General features: G+C 44.7%; 1 protein-coding gene across 2 annotated transcripts in view; it reads left to right on the top strand.

Annotated features, from left to right (window-relative positions):
* The window catches only part of MCM10 (minichromosome maintenance 10 replication initiation factor), a 52,247-nt gene extending 26,507 nt beyond the window's left edge, over window positions 1-25,740 (top strand). For both annotated transcript variants that reach the window (XM_025396568.1, XM_025396567.1), the window contains exons 10-20: window positions 2,700-2,899; window positions 5,452-5,552; window positions 6,405-6,515; window positions 6,603-6,720; window positions 9,118-9,346; window positions 11,657-11,801; window positions 12,728-12,846; window positions 15,866-15,979; window positions 18,613-18,758; window positions 23,722-23,764; window positions 23,858-25,740. In XM_025396568.1, the coding sequence (XP_025252353.1) occupies window positions 2,700-2,899; window positions 5,452-5,552; window positions 6,405-6,515; window positions 6,603-6,720; window positions 9,118-9,346; window positions 11,657-11,801; window positions 12,728-12,846; window positions 15,866-15,979; window positions 18,613-18,758; window positions 23,722-23,764; window positions 23,858-23,941 (1,410 nt within the window). In that variant the 3' untranslated portion in view covers window positions 23,942-25,740. The remainder of the gene's footprint in view (window positions 1-2,699; window positions 2,900-5,451; window positions 5,553-6,404; window positions 6,516-6,602; window positions 6,721-9,117; window positions 9,347-11,656; window positions 11,802-12,727; window positions 12,847-15,865; window positions 15,980-18,612; window positions 18,759-23,721; window positions 23,765-23,857) is intronic.
* The last annotated feature ends 247 nt before the right edge of the window (window positions 25,741-25,987 follow it).

Below are 25,987 nucleotides of genomic sequence, written 5' to 3'. Positions count from 1 at the left end.
ACCCCCCCCCCCCAGGCCCTATATCCCCAACCGGGGGGGGTAACAAATTTTTTTTTTTTTTTTTTTTTTTTTTGAGATGAAGTCTCCCTCTGTCGCCCAGGCTGGAGTGCAGTGGCCGGATCTCAGCTCACTGCAAGCTCCGCCTCCCGGGTTTACGCCATTCTCCTGCCTCAGCCTCCCGAGTAGCTGGGACTACAGGCGCCCGCCACCACGCCCGGCTAGTTTTTTGTATTTTTTTTTTTTAGTAGAGACGGGGTTTCACCGTGTTAGCCAGGATGGTCTCGATCTCCTGACCTCGTGATCCGCCCGTCTCGGCCTCCCAAAGTGCTGGGATTACAGGCTTGAGCCACCGCACCCGGCCGCCTTCAATTCTTATAGTTCCACAGAGCAAACATGATGAAATACAATGAAAATTATATTTTAACCTATATTTTAACTCCATTATACCTTTTCTTAGGGCTTTTAAAGAAAATAATAGCTTCATTTAGGTATAATTCACATACCATACAATTCACCCTTTTAAAGTAAGCAATTCAGGCCAGGTGCGATGGCTCAGGCCTGTAATCTCGGCACTTTGGGAGGCAGAGGTGGACAGATCATCTGAGGTCAGGAGTTCGAGACCAGCCTGGCCAACATAGTGAAACCCCACCTCTACTAAAAATACAAAAATTAGCCAGACTTGGTGGGGGGTGCCTGTAGTCCCAGCTACTTGGGAGGCTGAGGCAAGAGAATCACTTGAACCCAGGAGGCAGAGGTTTCAGTGAGACGAGATCACACCATTATACTTCAGCCCTGGGTGATAGAGTGAGATTCTGTCTCAAAAAAAGAATATAAATAAACAATTCAGTAATTTCTAATACATTCACACAGTTGTGCAACCATCACCACTGTGTAAATTCAGAACCCTTTCATTGCCCCGGAAAGAAACCCAGTACCCACTAGCAATCACTCCTGGTCTCCTCTCTCCCATCCCCTGGTAAGCACTAACCTTGCTGTCTCTATGGATTTGCCTCTTCTAGACATTTCATATAATGGAATCACAATATGTGGCCTTTTCTGTCTGGCTTCTTTTGCTTAGCATAATTTTTCTCACAATTGATCTATGCCATAGCATTTATCAACACTTTATTCCTTTTTGTGGGTAAATAATATTCCATTGTATGGATATACCACATGTTGTTTTATTCTTTCATTGGTTGGTAGACACTTGGGTTGTTGCCACATTTAGCTCTTATGAATAATGCTGCTAACACACTCACATACAAGTTTTTATGTGGATGTATGTTTTCCATTCCCTTGGGCATATACCTGGGAGTGGGATTGCTGGGTCAGTATGGTAACTGTCTAGATTTTGGAGGAACTGCCAGACTGGTTTCCCAAGTGGCCCCACGGTTTTACATTCCCACCAGCAGTGGATGAACTTTCCAGTTCCTCCCTGTCCTCATCAGCAACTGTTACTGTATTTCTTTTTCGTTATAGCCATCGTAGTAGATGTGAAGAGGTACTTCTTAGAGTTCTTTGAAAGGATTAAATGACAGGTTTTGGTTTCAGCTTTTTTTATTCCCTTATTCCTTCCTATTAAATGAATTAGTGGGCAGGAAAGAATAAGGTGGGAGACGATTGGAAAATGCGGTTTCAGAGTGAAGTACCTAACGAATCTCCCCATGAGAACTAGATTCTTAAAACTCCATTGTCTGGACAGGGGCGGTGGCTCATGCCTGTAATCCTGGCACTTTGGGTGGCCGAAGTGGGCAGATCACTTGAGGCCAGGAGTTCAAGACCAGCCTGGCCAACATGGTAAAACCCCGTCTCTAGTAAAAATACAAAAATTAGCTGGGTGTGGTGGTGCATGCCTGTAATCCCAGCTACGTGGGAGGCTGAGGCACAAGAATCACTTGAACCTGGGAGGCAGAGGTTGCAGTGAGCCAAGATCACGCCACTGCACTCCAGTCTGGGTGACAGAGCGAGACTCTGTCTCAAAAAAAAAAAAAAAAAAAAAAAAAATCCATTGACACCATAACTACTGTTCACTCGGTAGAACAACGCTGCACCATCTCTCTTTGTTTCTCTCACTGAAAGGATAGCACTTGTCCGAGGATCAACCAGTGAAACAGCTAGAAAAACCTCGCTGGGAGCTGATTTTGTTTTTAAATTATTTTTTACTGGAGCAAAATTAACAATATACAGTTAACCATTTTTAAAATGTATATAATTCAATGGTATTTAGTTGTGTAACCACCAGCTCCCTGGTTTCAGAATTCCATCACCCTGTGAAAACACTGGCACCATAAAGTCATCACTGCCATCCCCACTCCCTCCATCTCCTGGTGACGTCTAATCTGCTTTCTGTCCCTATGGATTTGCCTCTTCTGTAAAAGGACTTCTACAACATGGGACCTTGTGTATCTGACTTGTTTCACCTAACTTGTTTTCGAGGTTCATCCTAGAAGCTGATTTCCTTTGTAGAAAGAGGGCAAGGGGAATTTCATCAGAACAGTGCTTTCAGGGGACTCGAAGGGAAGAACTTCTTCCCCTCGGGGACTGAGTACCCCTTTCACGTTGGGAACGTTCGTGGAGGTCGGCAGGGAGGACTCTTCCTGCGTCATGTTCCGGGAAGTGGGGAGAAGGAACTGTGTCTGCTCACTGCTGTTTCCTAGCCTGTCGCCCTCATCCTGATGCCACTGCTCTGCCTTTTGCAGCGCGACTGCGAGTACTGTCAGTACCACGTCCAGGCTCAGTACAAGAAGCTCAGCGCAAAGCGCGCTGACTTGCAGTCCACCTTCTCTGGAGGACGAATTCCAAAGAAGTTTGCCCGCAGAGGCACCAGCCTCAAAGAACGACTGTGCCAAGATGGCTTTTACTACGGAGGAGTTTCTTCTGCCTCATATGCAGCTTCAATGTAAGATGTTCTCGGGGCTTCTTTTGGGCAGAGGATTTTGCTTATCAAAGACTAAACCTACTAGTTGTATCTTCCTGTAACCGTCATAGGATACTTGTACAGGTTTTATCTTTCATCACTCATTGCCTGAAACAAGTTGGTTAAAGACCGCTTTTATTCCCAGGTAGAGATAAAAACTTTCAGGAGACAGACAGATTGACTTATGTTGTGTTGAACTTTAAGAGAGCCCACTCTTCTCTTCAACTTTTTTTTTTTTTTTTTTTTTTGGTGTGGAATCTTACTCTATCACCCAGGCTGGAGTGCAGTGGCGCAGTCTCAGCTCACTGCAACCTCCATCTCCCAGGTTCAGGTGATTCTTCTGCCTCAGCCTCCTGAGTAACTGGGACTACAGGTGCGTGCCACCACGCCCAGCTAATTTTTGCATTTTTAGTACAGACAGGGTTTCACCATGTTGGCCAGGCTGGTCTCGAAATCCTGACCTCAGGTGATCTGCCTGCCTTGGCCTCCCAAAGTGGTGGGATTACAGGCGTGAGCTACTGCTCCCAGCCCCTCTTTGTCTTCTAATGTGAATAGTGCACCTTTGTCAGGGCCATTAAAAATGTGTTAATTACAGTGTTAACACCCTTCTAATTATTTATCCTACGACTATTTGAGTGAGGCTACAGACCTCGTGGAACCCAAATTTCATTCAGTGAGTGAATATACTATGAAGCCCCACACGGGGAGTGGGGCGATGCTGGGCAGGCATCCATGGCCCCTTGCCTGGGGAGTCAGAGTCACTAGAGTCCCTGATGCTGTAATCCAAGGGTGTCCAATCTTTTGGGTTCCCTGGGCCCCTTTAGAAGAAGAATTATCTTGGACTACACATAAAATATACTAATGATAGCTGATAAGCTAAAAAAAAAAAAAAAAAGAAAAGTCTCTTAATGTTTTAAGAAAGTTTATGAATTTGTGTTGGCGCACATTCAAAGCCATCCTGGGCTGCGTGTGGCCCGCGGGCTATGGTTTGGACAAGCTTATAATCAGTGGCCTCGTCACCACATTATATAAAGTATATCTGAGGACTTGGCACGAGGCAGCTACAGTTGATCCAAGAATAAAACATAGATTTTTGGTCCCAATCCAACAGGAATGGGGCCAGAGGACTCACTTCCTGTTTGTTTTTTAACAGTAAGCATGTTTTTGAGATTTAAAATGATTTCTGAATTTTTCCAATCTGCTAAAAGCATACATGTATATTAGTCTTTTAAAAGAACATACAATTCAACCAATGGAGAAAATAAAAACCAACTGTAATCCTACCACCTGAAAAACTGTTAGTTCTTGGCCAGGCACAGTTGCTTACATCTGTAATCCCAGCTCTCTGGGAGGCCAAGGCAGGAGGATTGCTTAAGCCCAGGAATTTGAGACCAGCCTGAGCAACATGACAAAACCCCATCTCCACAAAATGCAAAAAAATTAGCTGGGCATGGTGGCACACGCCTGTAGTCCCAGCTGTTTGGGAGGCCGAGATGGGAGCATTGCTTGGGCCTGGGGAAGTTGAGGCTGCAGTGAGTCATGATTGCTCCACTGCACTCCAGGCTGGACAACAGAGTGAGATCTTGTCTCAAAAAAGATCCCAAATTGTTAGTTCCTTGGTATATATACTCCTAGGTATTATGTTTTGTTTTTTCATATGTATAAATTTTTTGTAATATAAAATGAGATCATATTGTCCCTATTCTTAGTATCCACTTTTTTTCCAGTGTAAAATAATTAATGTTTTTCTTGTCTTATGTATTTTTAGTGGCCACATAGCGTTCTTTTACATACTCTGCCTTAATTCATTTAAATAGTTCCCTATGGGGGAACACTAATGGTGTTTCCAGTGTTTCACATTATAAACAAAGCTGTCGTTCATATTCTACATTTTTGCATAATCCTTAAAGATAAATATCTAGACTGCTAGATCAAAGCATTGGGTTGTTTTTTTGTTTTTTTGTTTTTTTTTTTAATTTGCCAAATTTCGTTCCAGAATGACCTCAAGCAGAGGGCCTCTAGCTTTTTGTCTGTGACACAGTGCATAAACCAGTTATGCTATTGGGCCGGGACATTAAGAAAGCCTTCTTAGGCCGGGCGCGGTGGCTAACGCCTGTAATCCCAGCACTGTGGGAGGCCGAGACGGGCGGATCACGAGGTCAGGAGATCAAGACCATCCTGGCTAACACGGCGAAACTCCGTCTCTACTAAAAAATACAAAAAAACTAGCCGGGCACGGTGGCGGGCGCCTGTAGTCCCTGCTACTCGGGAGGCTGAGGCAGGAAAATGGCGTGAACCCGGGAGGCGGAGCTTGCAGTGAGCGGAGATCTGGCCACTGCACTCCAGCCTGGGCGACAGAGCGAGACTCCATCTCAAAAGGAAAAAAAAAAAAAAAAGAAAAGAAAGCCTTCTTAGATGGTGTTTTGAGAAATTTGGACAGTGTGTGTCATAAACGATGATATCTATGCCTTCTTTACCTCATCAGAGCGTTAGGGCTTTAGTGATTCTCTTTTTGGGGTGACTTGTCATTTCAGTGCAGCAGCTGTGGCCCCAAAGAAGAAGATTCAAACCACTCTGAGTAATCTGGTCGTTAAGGGCACAAACCTGATCATCCAGGAAACACAGCAAAAACTCGGTAATTTTGTTTTTCCATAAGAAATTTATTTCTCCAGTTTAATTATGCAGTCTTAGGGATAAAAGACTACACATTGGGTACAACGTATACTACTCCGGTGATGGGTGCACCGGAATCTCAGAAATCACCACTAAGAACTTATTCATGCACATAAATAAATAAATAAGCGAGCAAGCAGTCTTTCGGGTTGAAAATGGATACAGCTCATACTCTTAAGTAAGAAGAATCCACTCATCACCTGTACTCAGTGAGTTGTGTGGTCTAACCTAAAGCAATCAATCAAGCCTGGTTTGCAGGACCTTAAGGAAAAAAATAGCACATTGGTTTTAGCTGTGTCTTAACCTTAGTATGCTTTTTACAATTTCTTGGTGTGTCTGGGTCCACCTCTTTACATCCAGCATTAGAATCAGCAGCATTACCTTCCTGGCCAAACTTATTGGTTATCTTTTGTTAAAATGGGTCTTGGTCATAAAAACAAAAGAATTTTTAATAAAATAAAAATAAAAACAAGTCTTGATCAGAGAATGCAGCCCCCACCCTGGGCTTATGGTCATAAGCCGTGGTCAGGGACCCTTATCCTTAGTGCGTATTCCAGAAACAGGGTGTGGAATCACCCCCAGATTTAAGGGCTTAGTATTCTAATCATTACTAGAAATAAAATATACTGAGGATACCTGCCATCCTATGAGTCCAATGATGGAGGTTAAGGATTCTTTTCTTTCCTCTTGGTATTCTGTCTTCTTTGTTTACATATGACTAAAATTACGAGTGCAGAGTTTAGAAAGTGGTATGTCATATGACGTCAAACTATCTGAATGTGAATCCTCTAAAACTGGTGTTGACCTGGCACAGGAATACCCCAGAGGAGCCTCTCTTGCTCTGAGGAGTTCAAGGAACTGATGGACCTGCCGACGTGTGGAGCCAGGAACTTAAAACAGCATTTAGCCAAAACCACGACTTCAGGTACCATCAGCTGTGCGGCTGCACGTGTGTCCCTGTGTTCCCTCAGCCGCGCAGGGCACGCCCTCAGTCTGTGGGCTTCTGTTTCAGGGATCATGGGGTTCCCGAAACCTGCCATCCAGTCCATCTCGGCCTCAGCACTCTTGAAGCAACAGAAGCAGCGTATGTTGGAGATGAGGAGAAGGAAATCAGAAGAAATACAGAAGCGGTAAGAGGAGCAGATTTAACATTCCCTGTTTGGGTTATCCATCTCAGGCGTCCTCAGAATGTCTTCATCGATTTCTAGAATGTGACTTCAGGTTTCGGTTGGCTGCGTTTTAACTCTGAAAGTGTAAAATAGTTTTCCCATAACCTGAATAGCATTTAAGGCTGTGTTATTTCTTACACTGGTGACTCCCAACACCAAATGGTACAGGTTAGAGTCGTTATCACCATGGAGAAGGGAAAGGGGTGACATGTATGTAAAGAGGGTTTTTGTGAAGGGGGAGAGCGTAGGTTCACCTGCTGGCTGTCATTTTCTCTCTCTTTTTTTGAGACAGGTTTTCACTGTGTCACCAAAGCTGAAGTGCAATGCCGCAGTCTCGGCTCACTGCAACCTCCATGTCCCAGGCTCAAATGATCCTCCTGCCTTGGCCTCACAAGTAGTTGGGGCTACAGGCATGTGCCACTATGCCTGGCGAATTTTTGTGTTTTTTTCTAGAGACTGGGTTTTGCCCTTTTGCCCAGGCTGGTCTCCAACTCCTGGATGCAAGTGATTTGCCTGGCTGCCATTTCTGGGTTTTGCCACAATTCCGTTTTTTATGACAGGCAGAGCCAGTGAGTAGAGTACAGTTCTTTGGATACATGATAAAAATGAAGCACTAAAAATGGAGAGTCATTTTAGAAGCAAAAGCAAGTGGAAATGTGTTACTTGGCTTCAGCCAATAATAAAAAATAATCAAGTGGAAATGCATATGGTAGGTGGACAAATGAATGATTCCTGAACTCAGGTCATCTGAATACTGGTGAGAGCTGCGTTCACAGGCACTTCATACGTACTCCATAAACACAGCGTCTGAGCCTCCGGGGGCTTCTCAGCCTTGTTTTACTAATAGTGTGCCTGGAGGTCAGAGAGCTAGTTTGTGCTAGGGCCGAGTTTTGGGCTCACACATGTGCTCTGGTGCTGAACCTTTTGCCATCCCGAATCTGGGCTGCTGAAAGGCAACATCCACGAAAGGGAGTCAATGATAAGACAAGAGGAAATTCTTTGGGAAAGTAAGCGATTGGGTTTGTTCTCAGGCAGATTAGTTGGAGGTGCTGGTGGGATATCTATAGAGCTATTCATTGTGAGCCTATAGGTGACATAAATTATATACGTGGGCATAGAAATCTGTACAGAGTTGGAGGCCTCGTGGGAAATAGAGAGTGCCCATCAGTTTGAAGCATTGCATAATGAAAATTTTCAGAGTTTTGTTGGCCAAGGAAACCTAATCTTTGCGCAGGATTTGATAGGCAGTTTGCAAATACAGCCTGGAGCTTGCAAGAGTGGGTGTGTGGGGTCGGGAAGAGTACTGCTCTGGGATGGGCTGCCTCTCGTCTTGAGCCTGGCCCTTGTGAGTAATGTGATAAGTTTGGACTGGATGATTTCTGAGGTTTGTTGTTTGTTTTTAAATATCTCTTACCAGGCTGACTCAGTGGCTTATATCTATAATCCTAGCACTTTGGGAGGCTAAGGCAGGCAGATTGCCTGAGCCCAGGAGTTCAAGACCAATCTGAGCAACATGGTGAAATCCTGTCTCTACAAAAAATACAAAAATTACCTGGGTAGGGTGGTGCACACTGTGGTCCCAGATACTCAGGAGGCTGAGGTGGGAGGATCACCTGAGCCGGGGAAGCAGAGGGGCAGCGAGCCACAGTCATGCCAGTTCACTCCAGTCTGGATGATAGAGCAAGACCCTGTCTCCAAAAATAAAAGTAAAATAGCTCTTAAAACTATTTGTTGCCAGGCGTGATGGCTCATGCCTGTAATCCCAACACTTGGTAGGCTGAGGCACGAGAATCACTTGAACTCGGGAGGCAGAGGTTGCAGTGAGCCGAGATCATGCCACTGCACTCCAGCCTGGGCAACAGAGCGAGACTCTGTCTCAAAAAAAAAGGGCTGTAAAATAATCTCTAAGTTACAGTGCTTTTCGTTAATGACTTCCAATATCTCACTTGTATTGTCCCTTCCCAGTAGCATAAACGAAGATGCAGGGAGATGCAATGAGTTCTTACAGGCCCTAGAGCTGACGGTAGGGGTGGGAATATAGTTCACACCGCATCTTCAGCTATGCGCACTGTGGAGGACATCCACTGGACAACCGGTTGATAAAAACACTAATCAGTTCTAAAGTGTTAGGACAATTACAGCTTATTCAAAGAAAACTCAAATAACGGCGGAGTTAGTAAAGCTAATATTGTTCTTATTGTGTGCAAATTTGAATTACCAGCCAAGAAGGGGACATTATTTTGCTAACAACTAGCTCCCAGCTGGTGGCCTGCCTGCCGCCTCCCAGTCCACCTTAAGTTCTAGAGTTTTTATTTTCATAAACCCTGTTTGCATATTTTGACTGTATGTTCTTTAAAGATTTCTGCAGAGCTCAAGTGAAGTCAGGAGCCCAGCTGTGCCATCCTCATCAAGACAACCCCCTGCTCAGCCTTCACGGACAGGATCCGAGTTACCCAGGCTGGAGGGAGCCCTGGCCACAATGACACCCAAGCTGGGGCGAGGCATCTTGGAAGGAGATGATGTTCTCTTTTATGATGAGTCACCACCACCAAGACCAAAACTGAGTGCTTTAGCAGAAGCCAAAAAGGTAACTGGCATCTCTTCTCTTTAACACTTGAGTTTGCATTCTGTAGGGCAGAGCTAGAGAAAGACAGACACCTAATAGCTGTTTATTAATCATGATCAGAGTCAGTGTAATTTGAAAACATGGTAGTGTCAATATAATATTAGAAGAAAGTTAGATCTGTTATCTCAACACTTTTTCTCGTCAGGCTACAAGAGGTAACCTAGAGGAAGATAGTGTTTTATAACCAGAGGCACTGACAGTAGGAAAAAAATTCTTGGAATTGTTGAGGTGAGACTGTAAAATGGTGGTTTAAGGAATCCATTTTTTATGTTTTATTTATCCATTTATTTATTGGATGGAGTCTCATTCTATCGCCTAGGCTGGAGTGCAGTGGCACGATTTTGGCTCACTGACCTCCGCCTCCTGGATTCAAGTGATTCTCCTGCCTCAGCCTTCTGAGTAGCTGGTATTACAGGTACCTATGACCACGCCCGGCTAATTTTTGTGTTTTTAGTAGAGACGTGGTTTCACCATGTTGGCCAGGCTGGTCTCAAACTCTTGACCTCAAAGGATCCGCTCGCCTCGACCTCCCAAACTGCTAGGATTATAGGTGTGAGCTACCATGCCTGGCCATTTTATTTATTTATTTTTTTGAGACACGGTCTCCCCCTGTCACCCAGGCTGGAGTGCAGTGGAACAATCATGGTTCACTGCAGCCTCAACCTCCCAGGATCGATTGCTCCACCTGCCTCAGCCTCCCAAGTAGTAGCTGGGACTGCAGGCACATGTCACCAAGCCTTGGCTAATTTTTGTATTTTTTGTAGAGATGAGGGCCTCCCTTTGTTACCCAGGCTGGTCTTACACTCCTGGACTCAAGCAATCCCATCTCAGCTTCCCAAAGTGCTAGGACTACAGGCATCAAGAATCCTTCTTTAAAAGAAATCTTACATAAAAGTCCAGTCCTGTGACAGGTGAAAGCTGAGCCGCTGTGGCTGAAGTAGGGGTAAGGCACCCAGAGCCCTAAGTGCCCGTTTCCTGAGTTCCCGATCAAGCCTCTCTCTTCCCTCTAGTTAGCAGCTGCAGCCAAATGAAGGGCAAAGGCTAGCTGTATGCCAAAACCTTACCTATAATAACAGTAATACCTATAATAACCATGGCACATGTCTATATTACTCCGTACCTGTGATATGTGTGTGCCGTTTATTTACTATGTTTGTTTATGTATTTGTTTATTTATTTATTTATTTTTTTGAGATGGAGTCTTGCTCTGTCACCCAGGCTGGGGTGCAGTGGTGCGGTCTCGCCTCACTTGCAGCCTCCACCTCCTGGGTTCAATCAATTCTCCTGCCTCAGCCTCCTGAATAGCTGGAATTACAGGCGCCCACCACCACACCACACCCAACTAATTTTTGTATTTTTATCAGAGACAGGGTTTCACCATGTTGGCCAGGCTGCTTAACTCCTGACCTCAAATGATCCACCTGCCTCAGCCTCCCAAAGTGCTGGGATTACAGGCATGAGCCACTGCACCTGGCCAGGAATGTATTTACTATGTAAAGATTCATACTTTGCAGATGTTATCTTATTTCATCCATACAGCTATGACCTTCAAAGGTAGGTCAATGCTATATCATCATTTCCTTCTCTTTTTTGTGTGTGTTTGTTTTGAGACAGGGTCTCACTGTGTTTCCCAGGCCGGTGTACAGTGGCGTAGTCACAGCTCACTGAAACCTCCACCTCCCCAGGCTCAGGTGATCCTCCCACCTCAGTCCCCTGAGTATCTGGAACTACAGGCATGCACTACCATGCCCAGCTAATTTTTGTATTTCTTGTAGAGGTGAAGTCTCACTATGTTGCACAGGCTGGTCTCAAGAAATCCACCTGCCTCAGCCTCCCAAAGTGCTGGGTTTACAATAAGCCACCATGCCAAGCCCCATTTCCACTTTATACATGAGAATTAAGTAGTTTTCACTGGGTTACAAGCTAGTCCATGGCAGAGCTGGATGGAATTCTATCTTAATTCTGATTCGAAAACTTCCAAAATGGTGATGTGGTTCCTTTATGGATCTGGAAACCTGCAGTCTCACTGATGTCAAACTTGTTATATTTAAATAAACTAAGACTTTATTCATCAACATATAGACCTGTCTCCCATGCTATTATATTCTAGTAATTCTGTTAATAATACTAAGTAAAATTAAGATATGTTCTGCCAATTTCTGTCAGAGAACAGCCAGAATTCACTGGTTAATAACAAAAAAGGGGTCCAGGTCTATAAGTGCCTCTGTCATCTTTCAGATCTTTACCTCTCTCTCGTCTCTTTTTTTCTAGTTAGCCGCTATCACCAAATTAAGGGCAAAAGGCCAGATTCTTACAAAAACAAACCCAAACAACATTAAGAAGAAGCAAAAGGACCCTCAGGACATCCTGGAGGTGAAGGAACGTGTAGAAAAAAACACCATGTTTTCTTCTCAAGGTACTGCAGTTTCACAGTTAACAGTGGGAAAAAGAAACTGTTTCTAAGGGAAATATGTTCTAAACCCAAACCAGCACCCAGGTGTCAAGTAATTACTTCCATTTCCTCCTGTATAGAATACCTAAATAGAATTTATACAGGTGGAACTGATTTTTTTTTTTTTTTTGGGACAGAACCTTGCTCTGTTGCCAGGCTGAAGTGCAGTGGTGCAGTCTCGGCTCACTGCAGCCTCCGCCTCCTGGGTTCAAGCGATCCTCCTGCCTCAGCCTCACGAGTAGCTGGGACTATAAGCGCATGCCACCACGCCCAGCTAATGTTTTGTATTTTTAGTATTGATGGGGTTTCACCATGTTGGCCAAGATGGTCTCAATCTCTTGACCTCGTGATCCGCCCGCCTTGGCCTCCCAAAGTGCTGGGATTACATACGTGAGCTGGAACTGATTTTTTTATAATCACATTAAATTGGAATAAAATTGGGCACAATTTGAATACTTGGGAATAGGATTGTTCATTGAATCTTTGTACATATATATTAGCATAAAGATTTGCTTTGACAGAACTAGAATGCCTTTGTTTAAATTGCCGTATCTTTATTTTTAAAATTCTGAAGTTGGCAATATCATTTTAAGGTAATTGTCAACATTATTTAACGTTGTTGTTATCTGTTATCATAGTCAGCTGCCTATTTGAAGGTGAAAAAGAGATTCTAATTTAGTGGTCAAATCTGCCACCACCCCACATTCTAGGCTTACTTAGCTTCTTGGCACACCTCTGAGAGCTTTTCCCTGCTGGGACCAGCTAGGGTAGATCAAGTTTGAAGGGCTGGTAGGCAGAGGAAGAGGGAGTGGAAGGGGGTGGAGTCAATGAGGCACGCTGGCTTTGTGAAATTTCTTGGTCACTGCTGATGTTTGTTCCTTGTGCCCTAGCTGAGGATGAACTGGAGCCTGCCAGGAAAAAAAGGAGAGAACAACTTGCCTACCTGGAATCTGAGGAATTTCAGAAAATCCTAAAAGCAAAATCAAAACACACAGGCATCCTGAAAGAGGTAAGAGCCCAAAGGCTCAAAGATGGTGTTGATGTCCGACGTCCTTCAAAGCCAAAGTGCTTAGCTGTAGGACCAAGAATCTGTTGTTTGTTTTGTTTTGTTTTTCTGAGATGGAGTCTCAGTCTGTGGCCCAGGCTGGAGTGCAGTGGTGCAATCTCGGCTCACTGCAACCTCTGCCTCCCAGGTTCAAGCAATTCTCCTGCCTCAGCCTCCTGAGTAGCTGGGATTACAGGCATCCGCCAGCTCGCCAAGTAGATTTTTGTATTTTTAGTAGAGGCAGAGTTTCACCATGCTGGCCAGGCTGATCTCTAACTCCTGACCTCAAGCGATCCTCCCACCTTGGCCTCCCAAAATGCTGGAATTACAGGCGTGAGCCACCATGCCTGTGCCCAACCAAGAATCTGTTTTTTACATAAATCTAGAGGTAGGTATATATCAGTTTGTTTGAAGAACAGGAGAGTTTCTAATAGATTTTAGCTTTGTCCTTGTCTCTTTACTGAAGAATATAATTTGATTTAACATGACTTAAATAGATATCAATATTATAAAAATGTTTGCATTTGGTTATGGCTGTGAAATTATGTTTAAATAGCTCTACACTGCTGCTATTTTCTGCCTTGCAATATGCAAAGAGAGTTTTCCCATTCCGGTATTTATATATTGGCATTTCAAATACTCTAGTTAACCCCATCACGCCCAAGGACCCTTTTTAATAACAAGTATTTTGTATGGCTTCCTTATCTTGAAATGAAATTCATAGATAATATGAATTACCTATGCTAGTCATTTCGAAAAATCAATAAATATCCTAATGCAAAGAAGAAAAAATGAAAATATTTATGATAAAGATACAGATTTCATTATGGATTCGTAAATGCAGGGGCAGAACTAGCTTAGGGGAAATAATAAAGTCGTCAGAGGCTTGGGCTTATCAGTGTAAATGAGCCAGAAATGGACACTCATATAGGTTTGTGTCTTGGTAAATAGCATGGACCTATTTCTTTGATAATGTAGGGTTTTTGCTTCAGGGGTTGGAGGGGTGTTCAGACAGGGTCTCTGTATGTTCCCCAGTCTGGTCTTGAACTCCTGGGCTCAAGCAATTCCCATACCTCGGTCTCCTGAATAGCTAGGACTAGATAATGTACTTTCGGCGGGGAGTTGGGAAGGTTTTGTTTTTTTTGAGACAAGGTCTTGTTCTGTCCCCCAGGCTGGAGTGCAGTGGCGCGGTCAGGGCTCACTGCAGCCTCGAACTCCTGGGCTCAAGTGATGCTCCTGCCTTAGCCTCGCAAGTAGCTGGGACTACAGGCGCATCACCATGCCTGGCTTTTTTTTTTTTTTTGAGACAGTGTCTCACTCTGTCGCCAGGCTGGAGTGCAATGGTGTGATCTCGGCTCACTGCAACATCTGTCTCCCAGGCTCAAGCGATTCTCCTGCCTCAGCCTCCCGAGTAGCTGGGACTACAGGCGCCCACCACCACGCCTGGCTAATTTTTATATTTTTAATAGAGACGGGGTTTCACAATGTTGGCCAGGATGGCCTCGATCTCTTGAACTCGTGGTCCGCCTGCCTCGGCCTCCCAAAGTGCTGGGATTACAGGTGTGAGCCACACGCCCGGCCGACTGGCCAATTTTTTTTTTATTAATTTTTTTTTTTTTTTACAGACAGTTTATCTATGTTGCCCAGGCTGGATAATGTGTGTGTGTGTGTAAGTAAATAATCCTGAGAAACCAAAGTACCATTGTCCCTCAGTATACACAGGAGTCTAGTTTTACTGTTGGAGTAGTCAACAGAGGTTAAAACCATGCACAAATATCGTAGGGTTGTGTAGAAAGCTGTTACATTCTAGGGTTTTAATCAGATTCCCCATCCACACAGATGTCTCATAGAGCACACAGAAGCCAGGCAGGAGGAGAAGCAATCGTTGGTTGTGTCGGTGACTGTTGCATGCATTGCAGACAGTGCAGTACCCCTGGTCCCTGCTCGCCGCAGAGGTAGCAATCATCGCGATGACAAAGAAAGTGCTCCCACCAATTTTCAAAATATCCCCATTCAGTATCACTACTCCAAATGATCTGCTCTTCCTTCGGTTAACACATAACTAACGAGACAATTCTGCATCATATCTTTTCACTGGACTTGAAACTCGGGAGAGATGCCAGAGCTGACTCTGCAGCCTGCAGAGTTGAGCTCCTCGCCTCTGTGGCATCCGAGGCCCCGGGCCCTCCTGCCTGTGGAGCAACGCTAACCCCATCACTGCACCCACAATTCTGCCACAAGGATCTCTGCCCTCAGGGCTGTTCGCTGATGTTCCGTGCACCCAGGAAACTCACCAGTTGGGGCCTGGAGTACATTGTGTATGTGGAGTCTGTATTAGAACTGTAGAAATAACTGCCTTTGGGCACACACTTGACATAATAATACTGTCACGTTAGAGTGTTTATTTGTATTTGGTGCTTTAAAAATCACCAAATGGGCCAGGTGCTCACGCCTGTAATCCTAGCTCTTTGGCAGGCTAAGGCAGGTGGATCACCTGAGGTCAGGAGTTTGAAACCAGCCTGGCCAACAGGGCGAAACCCCATCTCTACTGAAAATCCAAAAATTTAGCTGGGCATCGTGGCGGGCACCTGTAGTCCCCGCTACTCAGGAGGCTGGTGCAAGAGAATCACTTGAACCCAGGAGGTGGAGGTTGCAGTATGGTAGAGGTTGCACCACTGCACTCTAGCTTAGGTGACAGCGAGACTCCATCTCAAAAATAAAATAAAATAAAAATAAAAATCACCAAATGCTCTCATGTCCCTTTGCATATTATGAGGTCATTTCTATGCATCGTCATCTTTTGCTTTGCAGCTCATCGAGGTACTGTCCAGAGCTCTCTCACACTTAGCCTGCCTCTTCGGTTCTGTTCTGTTTTGATTATTATCAGCTGAGTCATTTGAATAATCATGAAGTTACTCTTACTGTGCTACCTGAGCACATACTGGATTTAATGCCAGGTCTTCCGTATGCCCTGTCATTCCAGGCCGAGGCTGAGCTGCAGGAGCGCTACTTTGAGCCACTGGTGAAAAAAGAACAAATGGAAGAAAAGATGAGAAACATCAGAGAAGTGAAATGCCGTGTCGTGACATGCAAGACGGTGGGTGAAGGCGGGGGCTGCAGCAACCCATGGGCCCTGTATGGTGCTTTTGTGACTCGGCAGCACATGGAGAACCTGTGCGATCTGGGGCCCTATCTCGTGATGTGTCAGTTAATTAGGCTGGAAAGCAAAGGGCGCAGGTGGCCCAGGACCGGGCTTCCTGCCTGACCTGGCTGCTGTGCTCTGCAAAGGGGATTCTTCTCTCATTTGACCAGAGCCCCCATCTCTTTCCCTGGACCACTGGGTCCATGTGGTTCTGACTGCTCTTTCTCAGGTTCTGGCATATCCTCGCTCAGCATTCTCAGGCCTTGGGACCATGGTTGAATCCCTTGGCCTCTCATGTTATGATCCACCACTGCTTTCCTACTCCTGGCTGAACCTGCTCTGTTGAGTCTCAAGCCAGAGTGTGGATTATATCATCATCAGTGTTTGCAGAATTTTTATCATAAATCTCTTAGAAAATTCTAAGTCCTCTATTCCTCAACATTGATTAAAAATGGGAAGAAAGGGTTGGGTGCGATGGCTCACGCCTGGAATCGCAGCACTTTGGGAGGCCAAGGCAGGAGGATCACTTGAGGCCAGGAGTTTGAGACCAACCTGGGCAACATTGTGAGACCCCATCTCAACAAAAAATAAAAAATTAGCCAGGTGTGGTGGTGCACACCTGTGGCTCCAGCTATTTGGGAGGCTGAGGCAGGAAGATCACTTGAGCCCAGGAATCCAAAGCTGCAGTGAGCTGTGATCACAACTCTGCACCCTAGCCTGGGCAAAAGAGCGAGATCCTATCTCAAAAAGAAAAAAGAGAAGAAAGAAGAAAGCTCTTGGTGAACACTGTTCCTTCCATTACCATTTGTTCCCGCGATCCCTTCATGGCATATCGGTCTACTTAATAAACCTGGAGAAGACGTGGGAGGGGCGTAGCTTACCAAGTGCACTTTTCTCTGTCTTACTCCTTTTAACAGTTTAGCTCTCCTGTGTATTTGAGGGTCAGCTCCGAATCAGCTACCACCAAAAGTAGGACTTCCTTGAGAAAGTTTCTATCTTGGAGCATAAGTAAAGATGATTCTTTTAAACATAGTTTTGAGAAGACAGGAAACACACACCCACCATTGCATTTCACCTCAGATGGCAGCTCTTACTCCAACGCAGCGGTGGACCTGCAGCGGAGCTGGTGGGTTGTCTCCCGTTGCCGCCGTAACAGATGATCACAGATGAGGTGGCCTAACACAATGCACATTTTTTGTTATTTTATTATTTATTTATTTATTTTGAGATAGTCTTACTCTGTCACCCAGCTTGTAGTGCAGTGGCACAATCTCGGCTCACTGCAACCTCTGCCTCTCGTTCAAGCGATTCTCGTGTCTCAGCCTTCTGAGTTGCTGGGATTACAGGCACACACCACACTGCCCGGCTAATTTTTGTGTTTTTAGTAGAGATGGGGTTTCACCGTGTTGGACAGGCTGGTCTGGAACTCCTGACCTCAGATGATCTGCCTGCCTCGGCCTCCCAACGTGCTGGGATTACAAGCATGAGCCACCGTGCCTGGCCTCACGGTGCACATTTATCTCTTGTGTGGGTCAGAAGTCTGTGGGTCTTGCTGGTCTAAAATCAGGGTTTAGCCAGGGCCAGGTTTCCTGCAGACGGGGCTGCCATAAGGGAGAATCATCTTGCCCAGCTTCTGAGTTGCTGCATCCTTGCCTGTCCTCACTTCCTCAACACAGCCAGCGGCAGCGGGTTGAGCTCTCACATTCCAGCCCTGAGCACCTCTTCCACGTTTAAGGGTCCTTGTGATTCCATTGGGCCCACCCAGATCATCCAGGACAATCTCTCTATCCATTAGCAACCTGAATTTCACCTGCAGCCTTGATTCCTCTTCACCCTGGACCAGCACACACTCACAGTTTTGGGGAGTAGGGTGTGCACATCTTTAGGGGCCCATCGTCATGCCAGCCTTGGGCTCACCACTCTGCTCTGCACTTTCTGAGCTTGCCCAAGTCTCAAGTTATTGATCAAACTCAGTGTAATTCCCAGAAGTTACATTGCTCTCTCCCGTACATGCTTTGCTGCTCACCCACCATTTCTCATTCTCTTCGGTCCTTTTGAGGATCGAAATTAAAAGGGAATTCCTTAATCTCTCTGTCTTGGCTTTGCTGTTAATGAAATAGGGAGTAAGAATAAGCCTATATCCTTTTTATAGATCATAGAAGAAAATGAAAGAGCTGCTGATCCGTCTTTCTAAATAGATCCCAAGCCTCTGCATCCTATTTAAGCAAAGGGCCATAATGACTCTAGCACAGACTGACCGAAGCTATTTAGGGGTTTACAGTACTTTTCCTCTCCTACCCTTGCTATCGTCATCATGGAACATGTTACACAATACCAGAAAGTTATTGTGTACTTTGTGCCTGACCAGAAATTGGGCCAAACGTGAGAAACAGTGGTATCAGTGTGAGGGAGTCAGGTAATCACACGGGTCCCTGTAGCAAGAGGCGAAGGTGGCCCAATCCCCTGGCAAGGGCCCAGGTGGTGATGAGAGACCAGGTGGTCATGGAGCAGATTGCCCTGACTGCAGCTGAGCATTTGTCCTCAAAAGCTCTTCACCGGCGATGTGGGTTTTTTGTTGCTCTGTGCAGTGCGCCTACACCCACTTCAAGCTGCTGGAGACCTGCGTCAGTGAGCAGCATGAATACCACTGGCATGACGGCGTGAAGAGGTTTTTCAAGTGTCCCTGTGGAAACAGAAGCATCTCCTTGGACAGACTCCCGAACAAGCACTGCAGGTATGAGAATCACCTGGAGCTCTTTGTCCCACGTGGGGATTTTCATCTCTTTTTCCAGAGTCTGTGATTCTGTTCCCTTGGAACATTGGATGATCATTCCATGCCTTCCTATAGCTCCAGGCTACCCTTGGGACTCAAGTTGTTAACTGAAATCCCTGGAAGGAAGGGACCCTGCCCTTTCACTGCTGTCCCCAACACCTAATGTAGTGCCTGGCCCATAGGGGGTCCTCAGAAGTGTTTGTTGAATAAATAAGTCAAGAATCATAGCGTGGCGTGGTGAACATGTATGTGTTTGTTGGGGGCTAGGATGCACATAACATTTTTTTCCTCTCTCCAAAGAGTTATTTGATCATTTTATATATCTTTAGCTTGTGAGAGCTGCTGTTCTTAAGTATTCAGGGGGCATTGGTCCCAGGACAGCACTCTCCCCACAGGATACCAAAATCTGTCGATGCTCAAGTCTCTGATATAAAATAGTGTCGTATTTGCATATAATGTGCACATATCCTTCCATATGCTTTAAATCATCTCTAGATTACTTATAATACCTAACACAGCCAGGTGCGGTGGCTCACGCTTGTAATCCCAGTACTTTGGGAGGTTGAGGTGGGCAGCTCACGAGGTCAGGAGATCGAGACTATCCTGGCTAACACAGTGAAACCCCGTCTCTACTAAAAACACACAAAAAAATTAGCCAGGCCTGGTGTTGGGCGCCTGTAGTCGCAGCTACTCGGGAGGCTGAGGCAGGAGAATGGCATGAACCCGGGAGGCGGAGCTTGCAGTGAGCACAGATCCCTCCACTGCACTCCAGCCTGAGCAATAGAGCGAGACTCTGTTTCAAAAAAAAAAAATTTACCTAATACAATGTAAATGCTGCAAATAGTTGTTATGTTTTTTTATTGTATTATTTTTTATTGTGCTTCATATATATGTATATTTGTTTTGTTTTTTAATTTGTATAAATTTAAGGGGCACAGGTGCAATTTTGCTACCTGGATAGTTTGTGTAGTGGTAAAGTCGGGGCTTTTAGTGTAGCCATCACCTGAAATAATGTACACTGTACCTGTTAGGTAATTTCTCCTCCCTCACCCCCTCCCACCCTTCAGTGTCTATTATTCCACCTTCTGTGTCTTTGCATACACGTTAGCTCCCATTTGTAAGTGGGTACATGCAGTATTTGACTTTCTGTTTCTGTTGCCATTATCCTAAGTGAAAACTGTTGCCAACATGCTGCAGCATCCGTGTTGCTATAAAAAACATGACTTCATTCTTTGTTATGGCTGAGCAGTATTCCATGGTGTATATGTACCACATTTTCTTTATCCAGTCATCTTTTGATGGGCATTTCGGTTGATTCCGTGTCTTTGCTATTGTGACTAGTGCTGCGATAAACATACATGAGCAGAAATCAGTATACCCATTTCTTTTTCTTTGGGTAGATACCCAGTAGTGGGATTGCTGGATTGAATGGTAGTCTTATTTTTAGTTCTTTGAGAAATCGTCATATGTTTTCTGTACGAGGTTGTGCTAATTTGCATTCCCACCAGTGTGAGCGCTCCCTTTTCACCACATCCACGCCAGCATTTGGTTATTTTTTGCCTTTTTAATAATAGCCATTCTGACTGGTGTAAGATGGTATCTCTGAGGATGAGTGTTTTTCCGAATACTTATGATCCACAGATGCAGTGGTTGAACCCACAGGTGTGGAGGGCTGACTGTGTGTTGTAAGGGTCTTTTGTTTCTCTTTTTACTTTTTGGGACAACGTCAGATACGGAGGCAGAGTTGCCGTGTTTGACAGTCAAGGGACATCATTCGCGTAGACTATGACGGTGGCACCTCCGGAGCTGGGTTAAGGAACCCTCCCTGGTGCAGCACGCCGCCATCGCGGGTCCATCCAGTGCCTTCCCACCAGCTCATTCATGTTCTTTTCTTACCCCTTCTCCCTCCATCCCATCCCTTCACACCATCCTCAGCCATTCTCAGATGGTTGCTGTGATCCTCTTGTTAGTTTTCTTGTGAACATGTACTGCTTGCTATGCAGCCATATTTATTTTGCATACGTGGTACAGAATTATATGTCTCATTTGATTTCGTTTCTCACTCGGCTCTGTGTTTGTAGGATGTGTCTGTTCATCTCGTCTGCTGTTCCTAACTGATGACCGTGCCCATGGCAACACCCATCACATTTCACCCACGGGCACCCTATGCCCTCCCCACACGTGTCCCCTGGCCTCAGCACCTCAGTGCTTTCACCTCAGTGAGTTCTTATTCCTGTCAAGAGCTCTCACTGGGATGGTATCACTGCCTTTTTGTGTGCTTGCTTATTTTCATTTGTTGTTTACTTCCTGGAGTTCATACTTCACTCTCACATCAGGTTCTCCCGGGTTGATCCAGGGATCCTAGGGAGGGAGACAGGAACCTGGGCCAGTTCATCACTTTACCAGGAGGTGGCTAGCCAATTTTTCACACTCTAGATTATAATTTTTTAAGTAGTTATTTATGTATTGATACTTGACTTCTTTCCAAAATAGATGACTAAAAATGTCGTTATAGTAAGAGCTTACCGAAAACGTTAGAAAAATCAAAAAAATTCTGTTCATTAAGTACAGGGCACAAATGGAAGGGCACAATGCCTTTCAGCCTCCAGATGGGACTGTGATTGTAAGAACCACGCTTTTTCTGGACTTTTTGTCAGTTGCCTTTTTTTTTTTTTTTTAAATTTTTTTCTTCTTTTTTTGAGACAGGGTCTCACTCTGTCATGCGGGCTGGAGTGCAGTGCCATGATCATAGCCTATTGCAGCCTTGAACTCATGGGCTCAAGCGATCCTCCTGCTTTTGACTCCTGAGTAGCTGGGACTACAGGTGTGCACCACCACACCTAGCTAATTTTTTTAATTTACTTTTTTTTATAGAGACAGTGTCTCACTCTGTTGTCCAGGCTGGTTTCGAACTCCTGGGCTCTGGTGGGCTCAGCTGCCCAAAGTGCTAGGATTACAGGCGTGGGCCACCATGCTTGGCTAGTTCTTGATCTAGAACAGAAGTCAGCACACATTGCCTATAAAATGTCAGTGGTGAATATATTAGGCTTTGTGGGCCACACAGCTCTGCTGGTGCAGCCTGAAAGCATCCATAGATAATACACAGGCAACTGGGCATGGCTGTGTTCAAATAAAAATTTATTTATAAAAACTAGCGATGTGCTGGATTGGGGTTGTAGTTTGCTGACTCCTGACTAGAATAGTGATTTTTTTTTTTTTCCTCACAATTTTATCATTGATCTATTGATAGGCTACCAGAGTTCTCTCCATTGATACTGAACCAGTCTCTGGAGGTGGAAGGTGATGGTTGGGAGGCTGTAAGGGCTATGGCCACTGGCGTGCCACCTTTCAGGGCAGGAATTGTGATATCGTTTGGTTGTGTCCCCACCCCAAATCTCATCTTGAATTGTAGCTCCCATAATTCCCACAAGGTGTGAGACGGACTCAGTGGGAGGTAACTGAATCATGGGGCAGGTCTTTCCCGGGCTGTTTTCATGATAACAAATAAGTCTCATGAGATATGATGGTTTTATAAAGGAGAGTTCCCCTGCGCACGCTGTCTTGCCTGCTGCCATGTAAGACATGCCTTTGCTTTCCTTCATCTTCCACCATGATTGTGCAGCCTCCCCAGCCACGTGGAACTGAGTCCATTAAACTTCTTTTCTTTATAAATTACCCAGTCTTGGGTATGTCTTTATTAGCAGCATGAGAACAGACTAATACGAATAGACTCTAAGCTAGGTAAGGGGAAGGGGAGACAGGCAGAGCATCCCCACCCCACGCCAACCCTCTAAAATCCAAGGGAGCTGGCAGACATACTTCCTTGGCTTTATTATATGTCTTCTCTCTTTCTCTCTTTTCCCCAGAGTAAACTTCGTAGGAAATAAGTTTTCACCATAGTGTTCACATCCCTTCTCAGGGTGGAAGTCACCTACCATGTTAAAAACAAGAGCAAGAAGGGCTGGACTTGGTGGCTCGTGCCTGTAATCCCAGCACTTTGGGAGGCTGAGGCAGATGGAACACTTGAGCCCAGGAGTTCAAGACCAGCCTGGGCAACATAGTGAGACTTCCCATCTCTACAGAAATTTAAAAATTAGCTGGGCATGGTGGTACACACCTTTGGTCCCAGCTACTCAATAGGCTGAGGCAGGAGGATCACTTGATCCCTGAAGATCAAGGCTGCTGCAGTGTGCTGTGATCGTACTACTGCACTCCAGCCTGGGCCACAGAGTGAACCCTGTCTCTAAAAAAAAATAAAAACAAAACAACAGTCCCTGGGCCCTTTGAATAAAAAGAAAGTAAGGAGGCTGGGCGCAGTGGCTCACGCCTGTAATCCCAGCACTTTGGGAGGCTGAGACGGGCAGATCACTTGTGCCCAGATGTTTGAGGCCAGCGTGGGCAACGTGGCAAAACCCCATCTCTCCAAAAACAGAAAAGAAAGTGAGTAAAGGCTTTTGGGTTATAAAGAGAAAGGGAGAAGGATGATCCAGACTAGAAAGAAGACTTTTCCTTTCTTAGCTCAACCTTTCTGCTTCAAAAAAAGAGGAGGAAGGGGCCAAACACAGGTTATCCTGCACCAGAGGGCCAGCTCCATAAATCTGAGTCTCATCCCAACCACCATCGGTTGTAAAAATCAAGGGTGCGTTCATTACCTGCAGTGCATGGATCCCTGTGGTACCATCATTTGAAACTCCATCTCTGAAGGCTCTAGCTTTGTAAGGACCTACAGACCATTTCCCAAGTCATTGCAAGTTTAGTTTTGGTCACATTTGAGCATAACCTCAGATTTGGCATACAATACAAATGTCACCTCGAACAGCTTCTCCTTGAATGGGGGACCCTCCCCAGGTGCAGTGAGCATCGTCGTCTTTACATGTGTGGGCCTACACCACCCTGCTGAGTCAATCCATCTTGTCTGTTTCAGTAACTGTGGCCTCTACAAATGGGAACGGGACGGAATGCTAAAGGTATGCCATTTGCCTACTAATTTTTGACTCCTTTTAGTGACCCATGCTAATAATGTTGAACCATCTCCTGTTAAAATATTTTCATTTTTCTAGGAAAAGACTGGTCCAAAGATAGGAGGAGAAACTCTGTTACCAAGAGGAGAAGAACATGCCAAATTTCTGAATAGCCTTAAATAACCCGAACTTCAGACATTTTCCCACAGCCTTCCTGGCCTCCTGTGACTCTGGAAAGCAAAGGATTGGCTCTGTATCGTCCATTGGTTCCTGATTGACGCCGTCAAAAACAAATGCTTGTTAAGCCCGTAAGCTTTGCCGTCTTACTTTCTGCCATTGGGTTGGTGTGACACCACATTTAACATTGACATTTAAGTGGAAAACCAAGATATCATTGTCTTTTCTAAGCTCAGTGTGGATGATTGCATCACTTCATGCCCCAAAACTGGAAGGTAAACAGAGAGCTATGTTTCTGTATCTTTTGATTATAGAGTGTTCACTTCTTTGTCACAATAAAATTCTAGTGTTTATACAAACACCCAGAGGCAAAAGAATTAATTTAGCTTAACTCTTACTCCAAGTAAGTTGCTTAACTTCTGGGCTTCAGTTTTCTCATCTGTAAAATCAAGAAGATTGGACTAAGTGATCCTGAAATGTATTTTTTAGCACTGGATTTCTACAAATAATAAAACTGTTTCCCATCTAGATAATTGTGATCACTGCCTTTAATATAGTCTTGATGTACAGATATTAAAAGCCAGATTTCTTCATTCCATTCTGTTATCTCTGTTTTACTCCTTGAAACTGATCAAGTCACTGAACCACTTTGCATTTCAATTTATATACAGAGAGAGAAAGGAGGCTCTCTGCTCTTGCGTTATTGTGGAGCCCTGTGATAGAAATATGTAAAATCTCATTTTTTTTTTTTTAATTTTTTTATTTAAGACAGGGTCTCGCTCTGTCACCCAGGCTGGAGTGCGGTAGTGCGATCACGGCTCACTGCAGCCTCGGCTTCCCTGGGCTCAAGTGATCCTCCCACCTCAGTCTCCCAGATAGCTAGGACTACAGGCGTGCGTGACTAAGCCCAGCTAATTTTTGTATTTTTTGTAGAGGTGGAGTTTTGCCGTGTTGCTCAGGCTGGTCTCAAACTCCTGAGCACTAGCAATCCTCCTACCTCTGTTTCAAAAAAAAAAAGAATGAAAGGTCAAACCTTGTGCAAATTACCACAGCAAAGGTTTCATTCAGGAGATTCTTCGGTCTGGGCAACCTGTTTTTCCAAATATCATTTGACCTAAGTGAATGTTGATACCAGCTAGAGATTGGGTAAATTGGTTGAATTATTTTATTGAAGCTTGAGTTCTAGCTAAAAGTAATTTAGGTTTCCCCTAAGATGTTATTATGTTAGGGACATAATGCTTTTGGGAGGTTGTTGTGGGAGATGGTTGATTTAGGTTTTCAAAAGCCAGAAATAAAATTTACATGCCTTAGATTTCATAAAACTTTGCTCTAATTGGGTGGAAGGTGCTGTATCTAACTCGTATTCCTCCTAAGGGTATGTCCTAATAACTATTCTTTTCGGAGTATACTTCTGCTTTATAGAAGGTTGCTTTTCTTTTTAATTTTTTCTAACAAAGAAAAGAATAAAGTATTTATTAATAAGAACCAGAAAGCACTTGAAACTGATGTTTTTAATGACTCATTTAGGGTAGATTTATTTATCTCGTTAACTTAAAACAGCTGTATGTATGAAATAGGTCACAACTGCACAGAACTTGAACACCAGGTTGGTGTCTGAACAATCCCATTCTTATGGGAAAAACTATGGTCTTGTTTGAACAGAGGGTATCATTGCAGTCAGTATTCACTTGTATATTGTTTTATAAGTTGTATAATGTGCTTGTAAAGGCTGAGGGTGAGCGGTATCTGGATGCCTTTTTACAATTTGATTTTAACTTTTAAAATAAATTTAAAACATAATTGTCACTTCTTAGTTTTGCTCAATCTTGGGGGACTTTGCTTTGAGGTACTCTGTGCATGTGCTTTCTTAACATATTCGGGGATGAGAAGCGGTTGGTAGGGTAGAGTAGGGAAACTTGTTATTTTATTTTACTTATTTTTTTGAGGCGGAGTCTTGCTCTATCACCCGGGCTGGAGTGCAGTGGCGCAATCTTGGCTCACTGCAACCTCCACCTCACGGGCTCAAGCAATCCTCCCACTTCAGTCTCCCAA

The sequence above is a fragment of the Theropithecus gelada genome, chromosome 9, assembly GCF_003255815.1.
Source record: "Theropithecus gelada isolate Dixy chromosome 9, Tgel_1.0, whole genome shotgun sequence".
Lineage (NCBI taxonomy): Eukaryota > Metazoa > Chordata > Mammalia > Primates > Cercopithecidae > Theropithecus > Theropithecus gelada.
The sequence above is the reverse complement of the archived record's forward strand: the minus strand, read 5'-3'. Positions and strand labels throughout refer to the sequence as shown.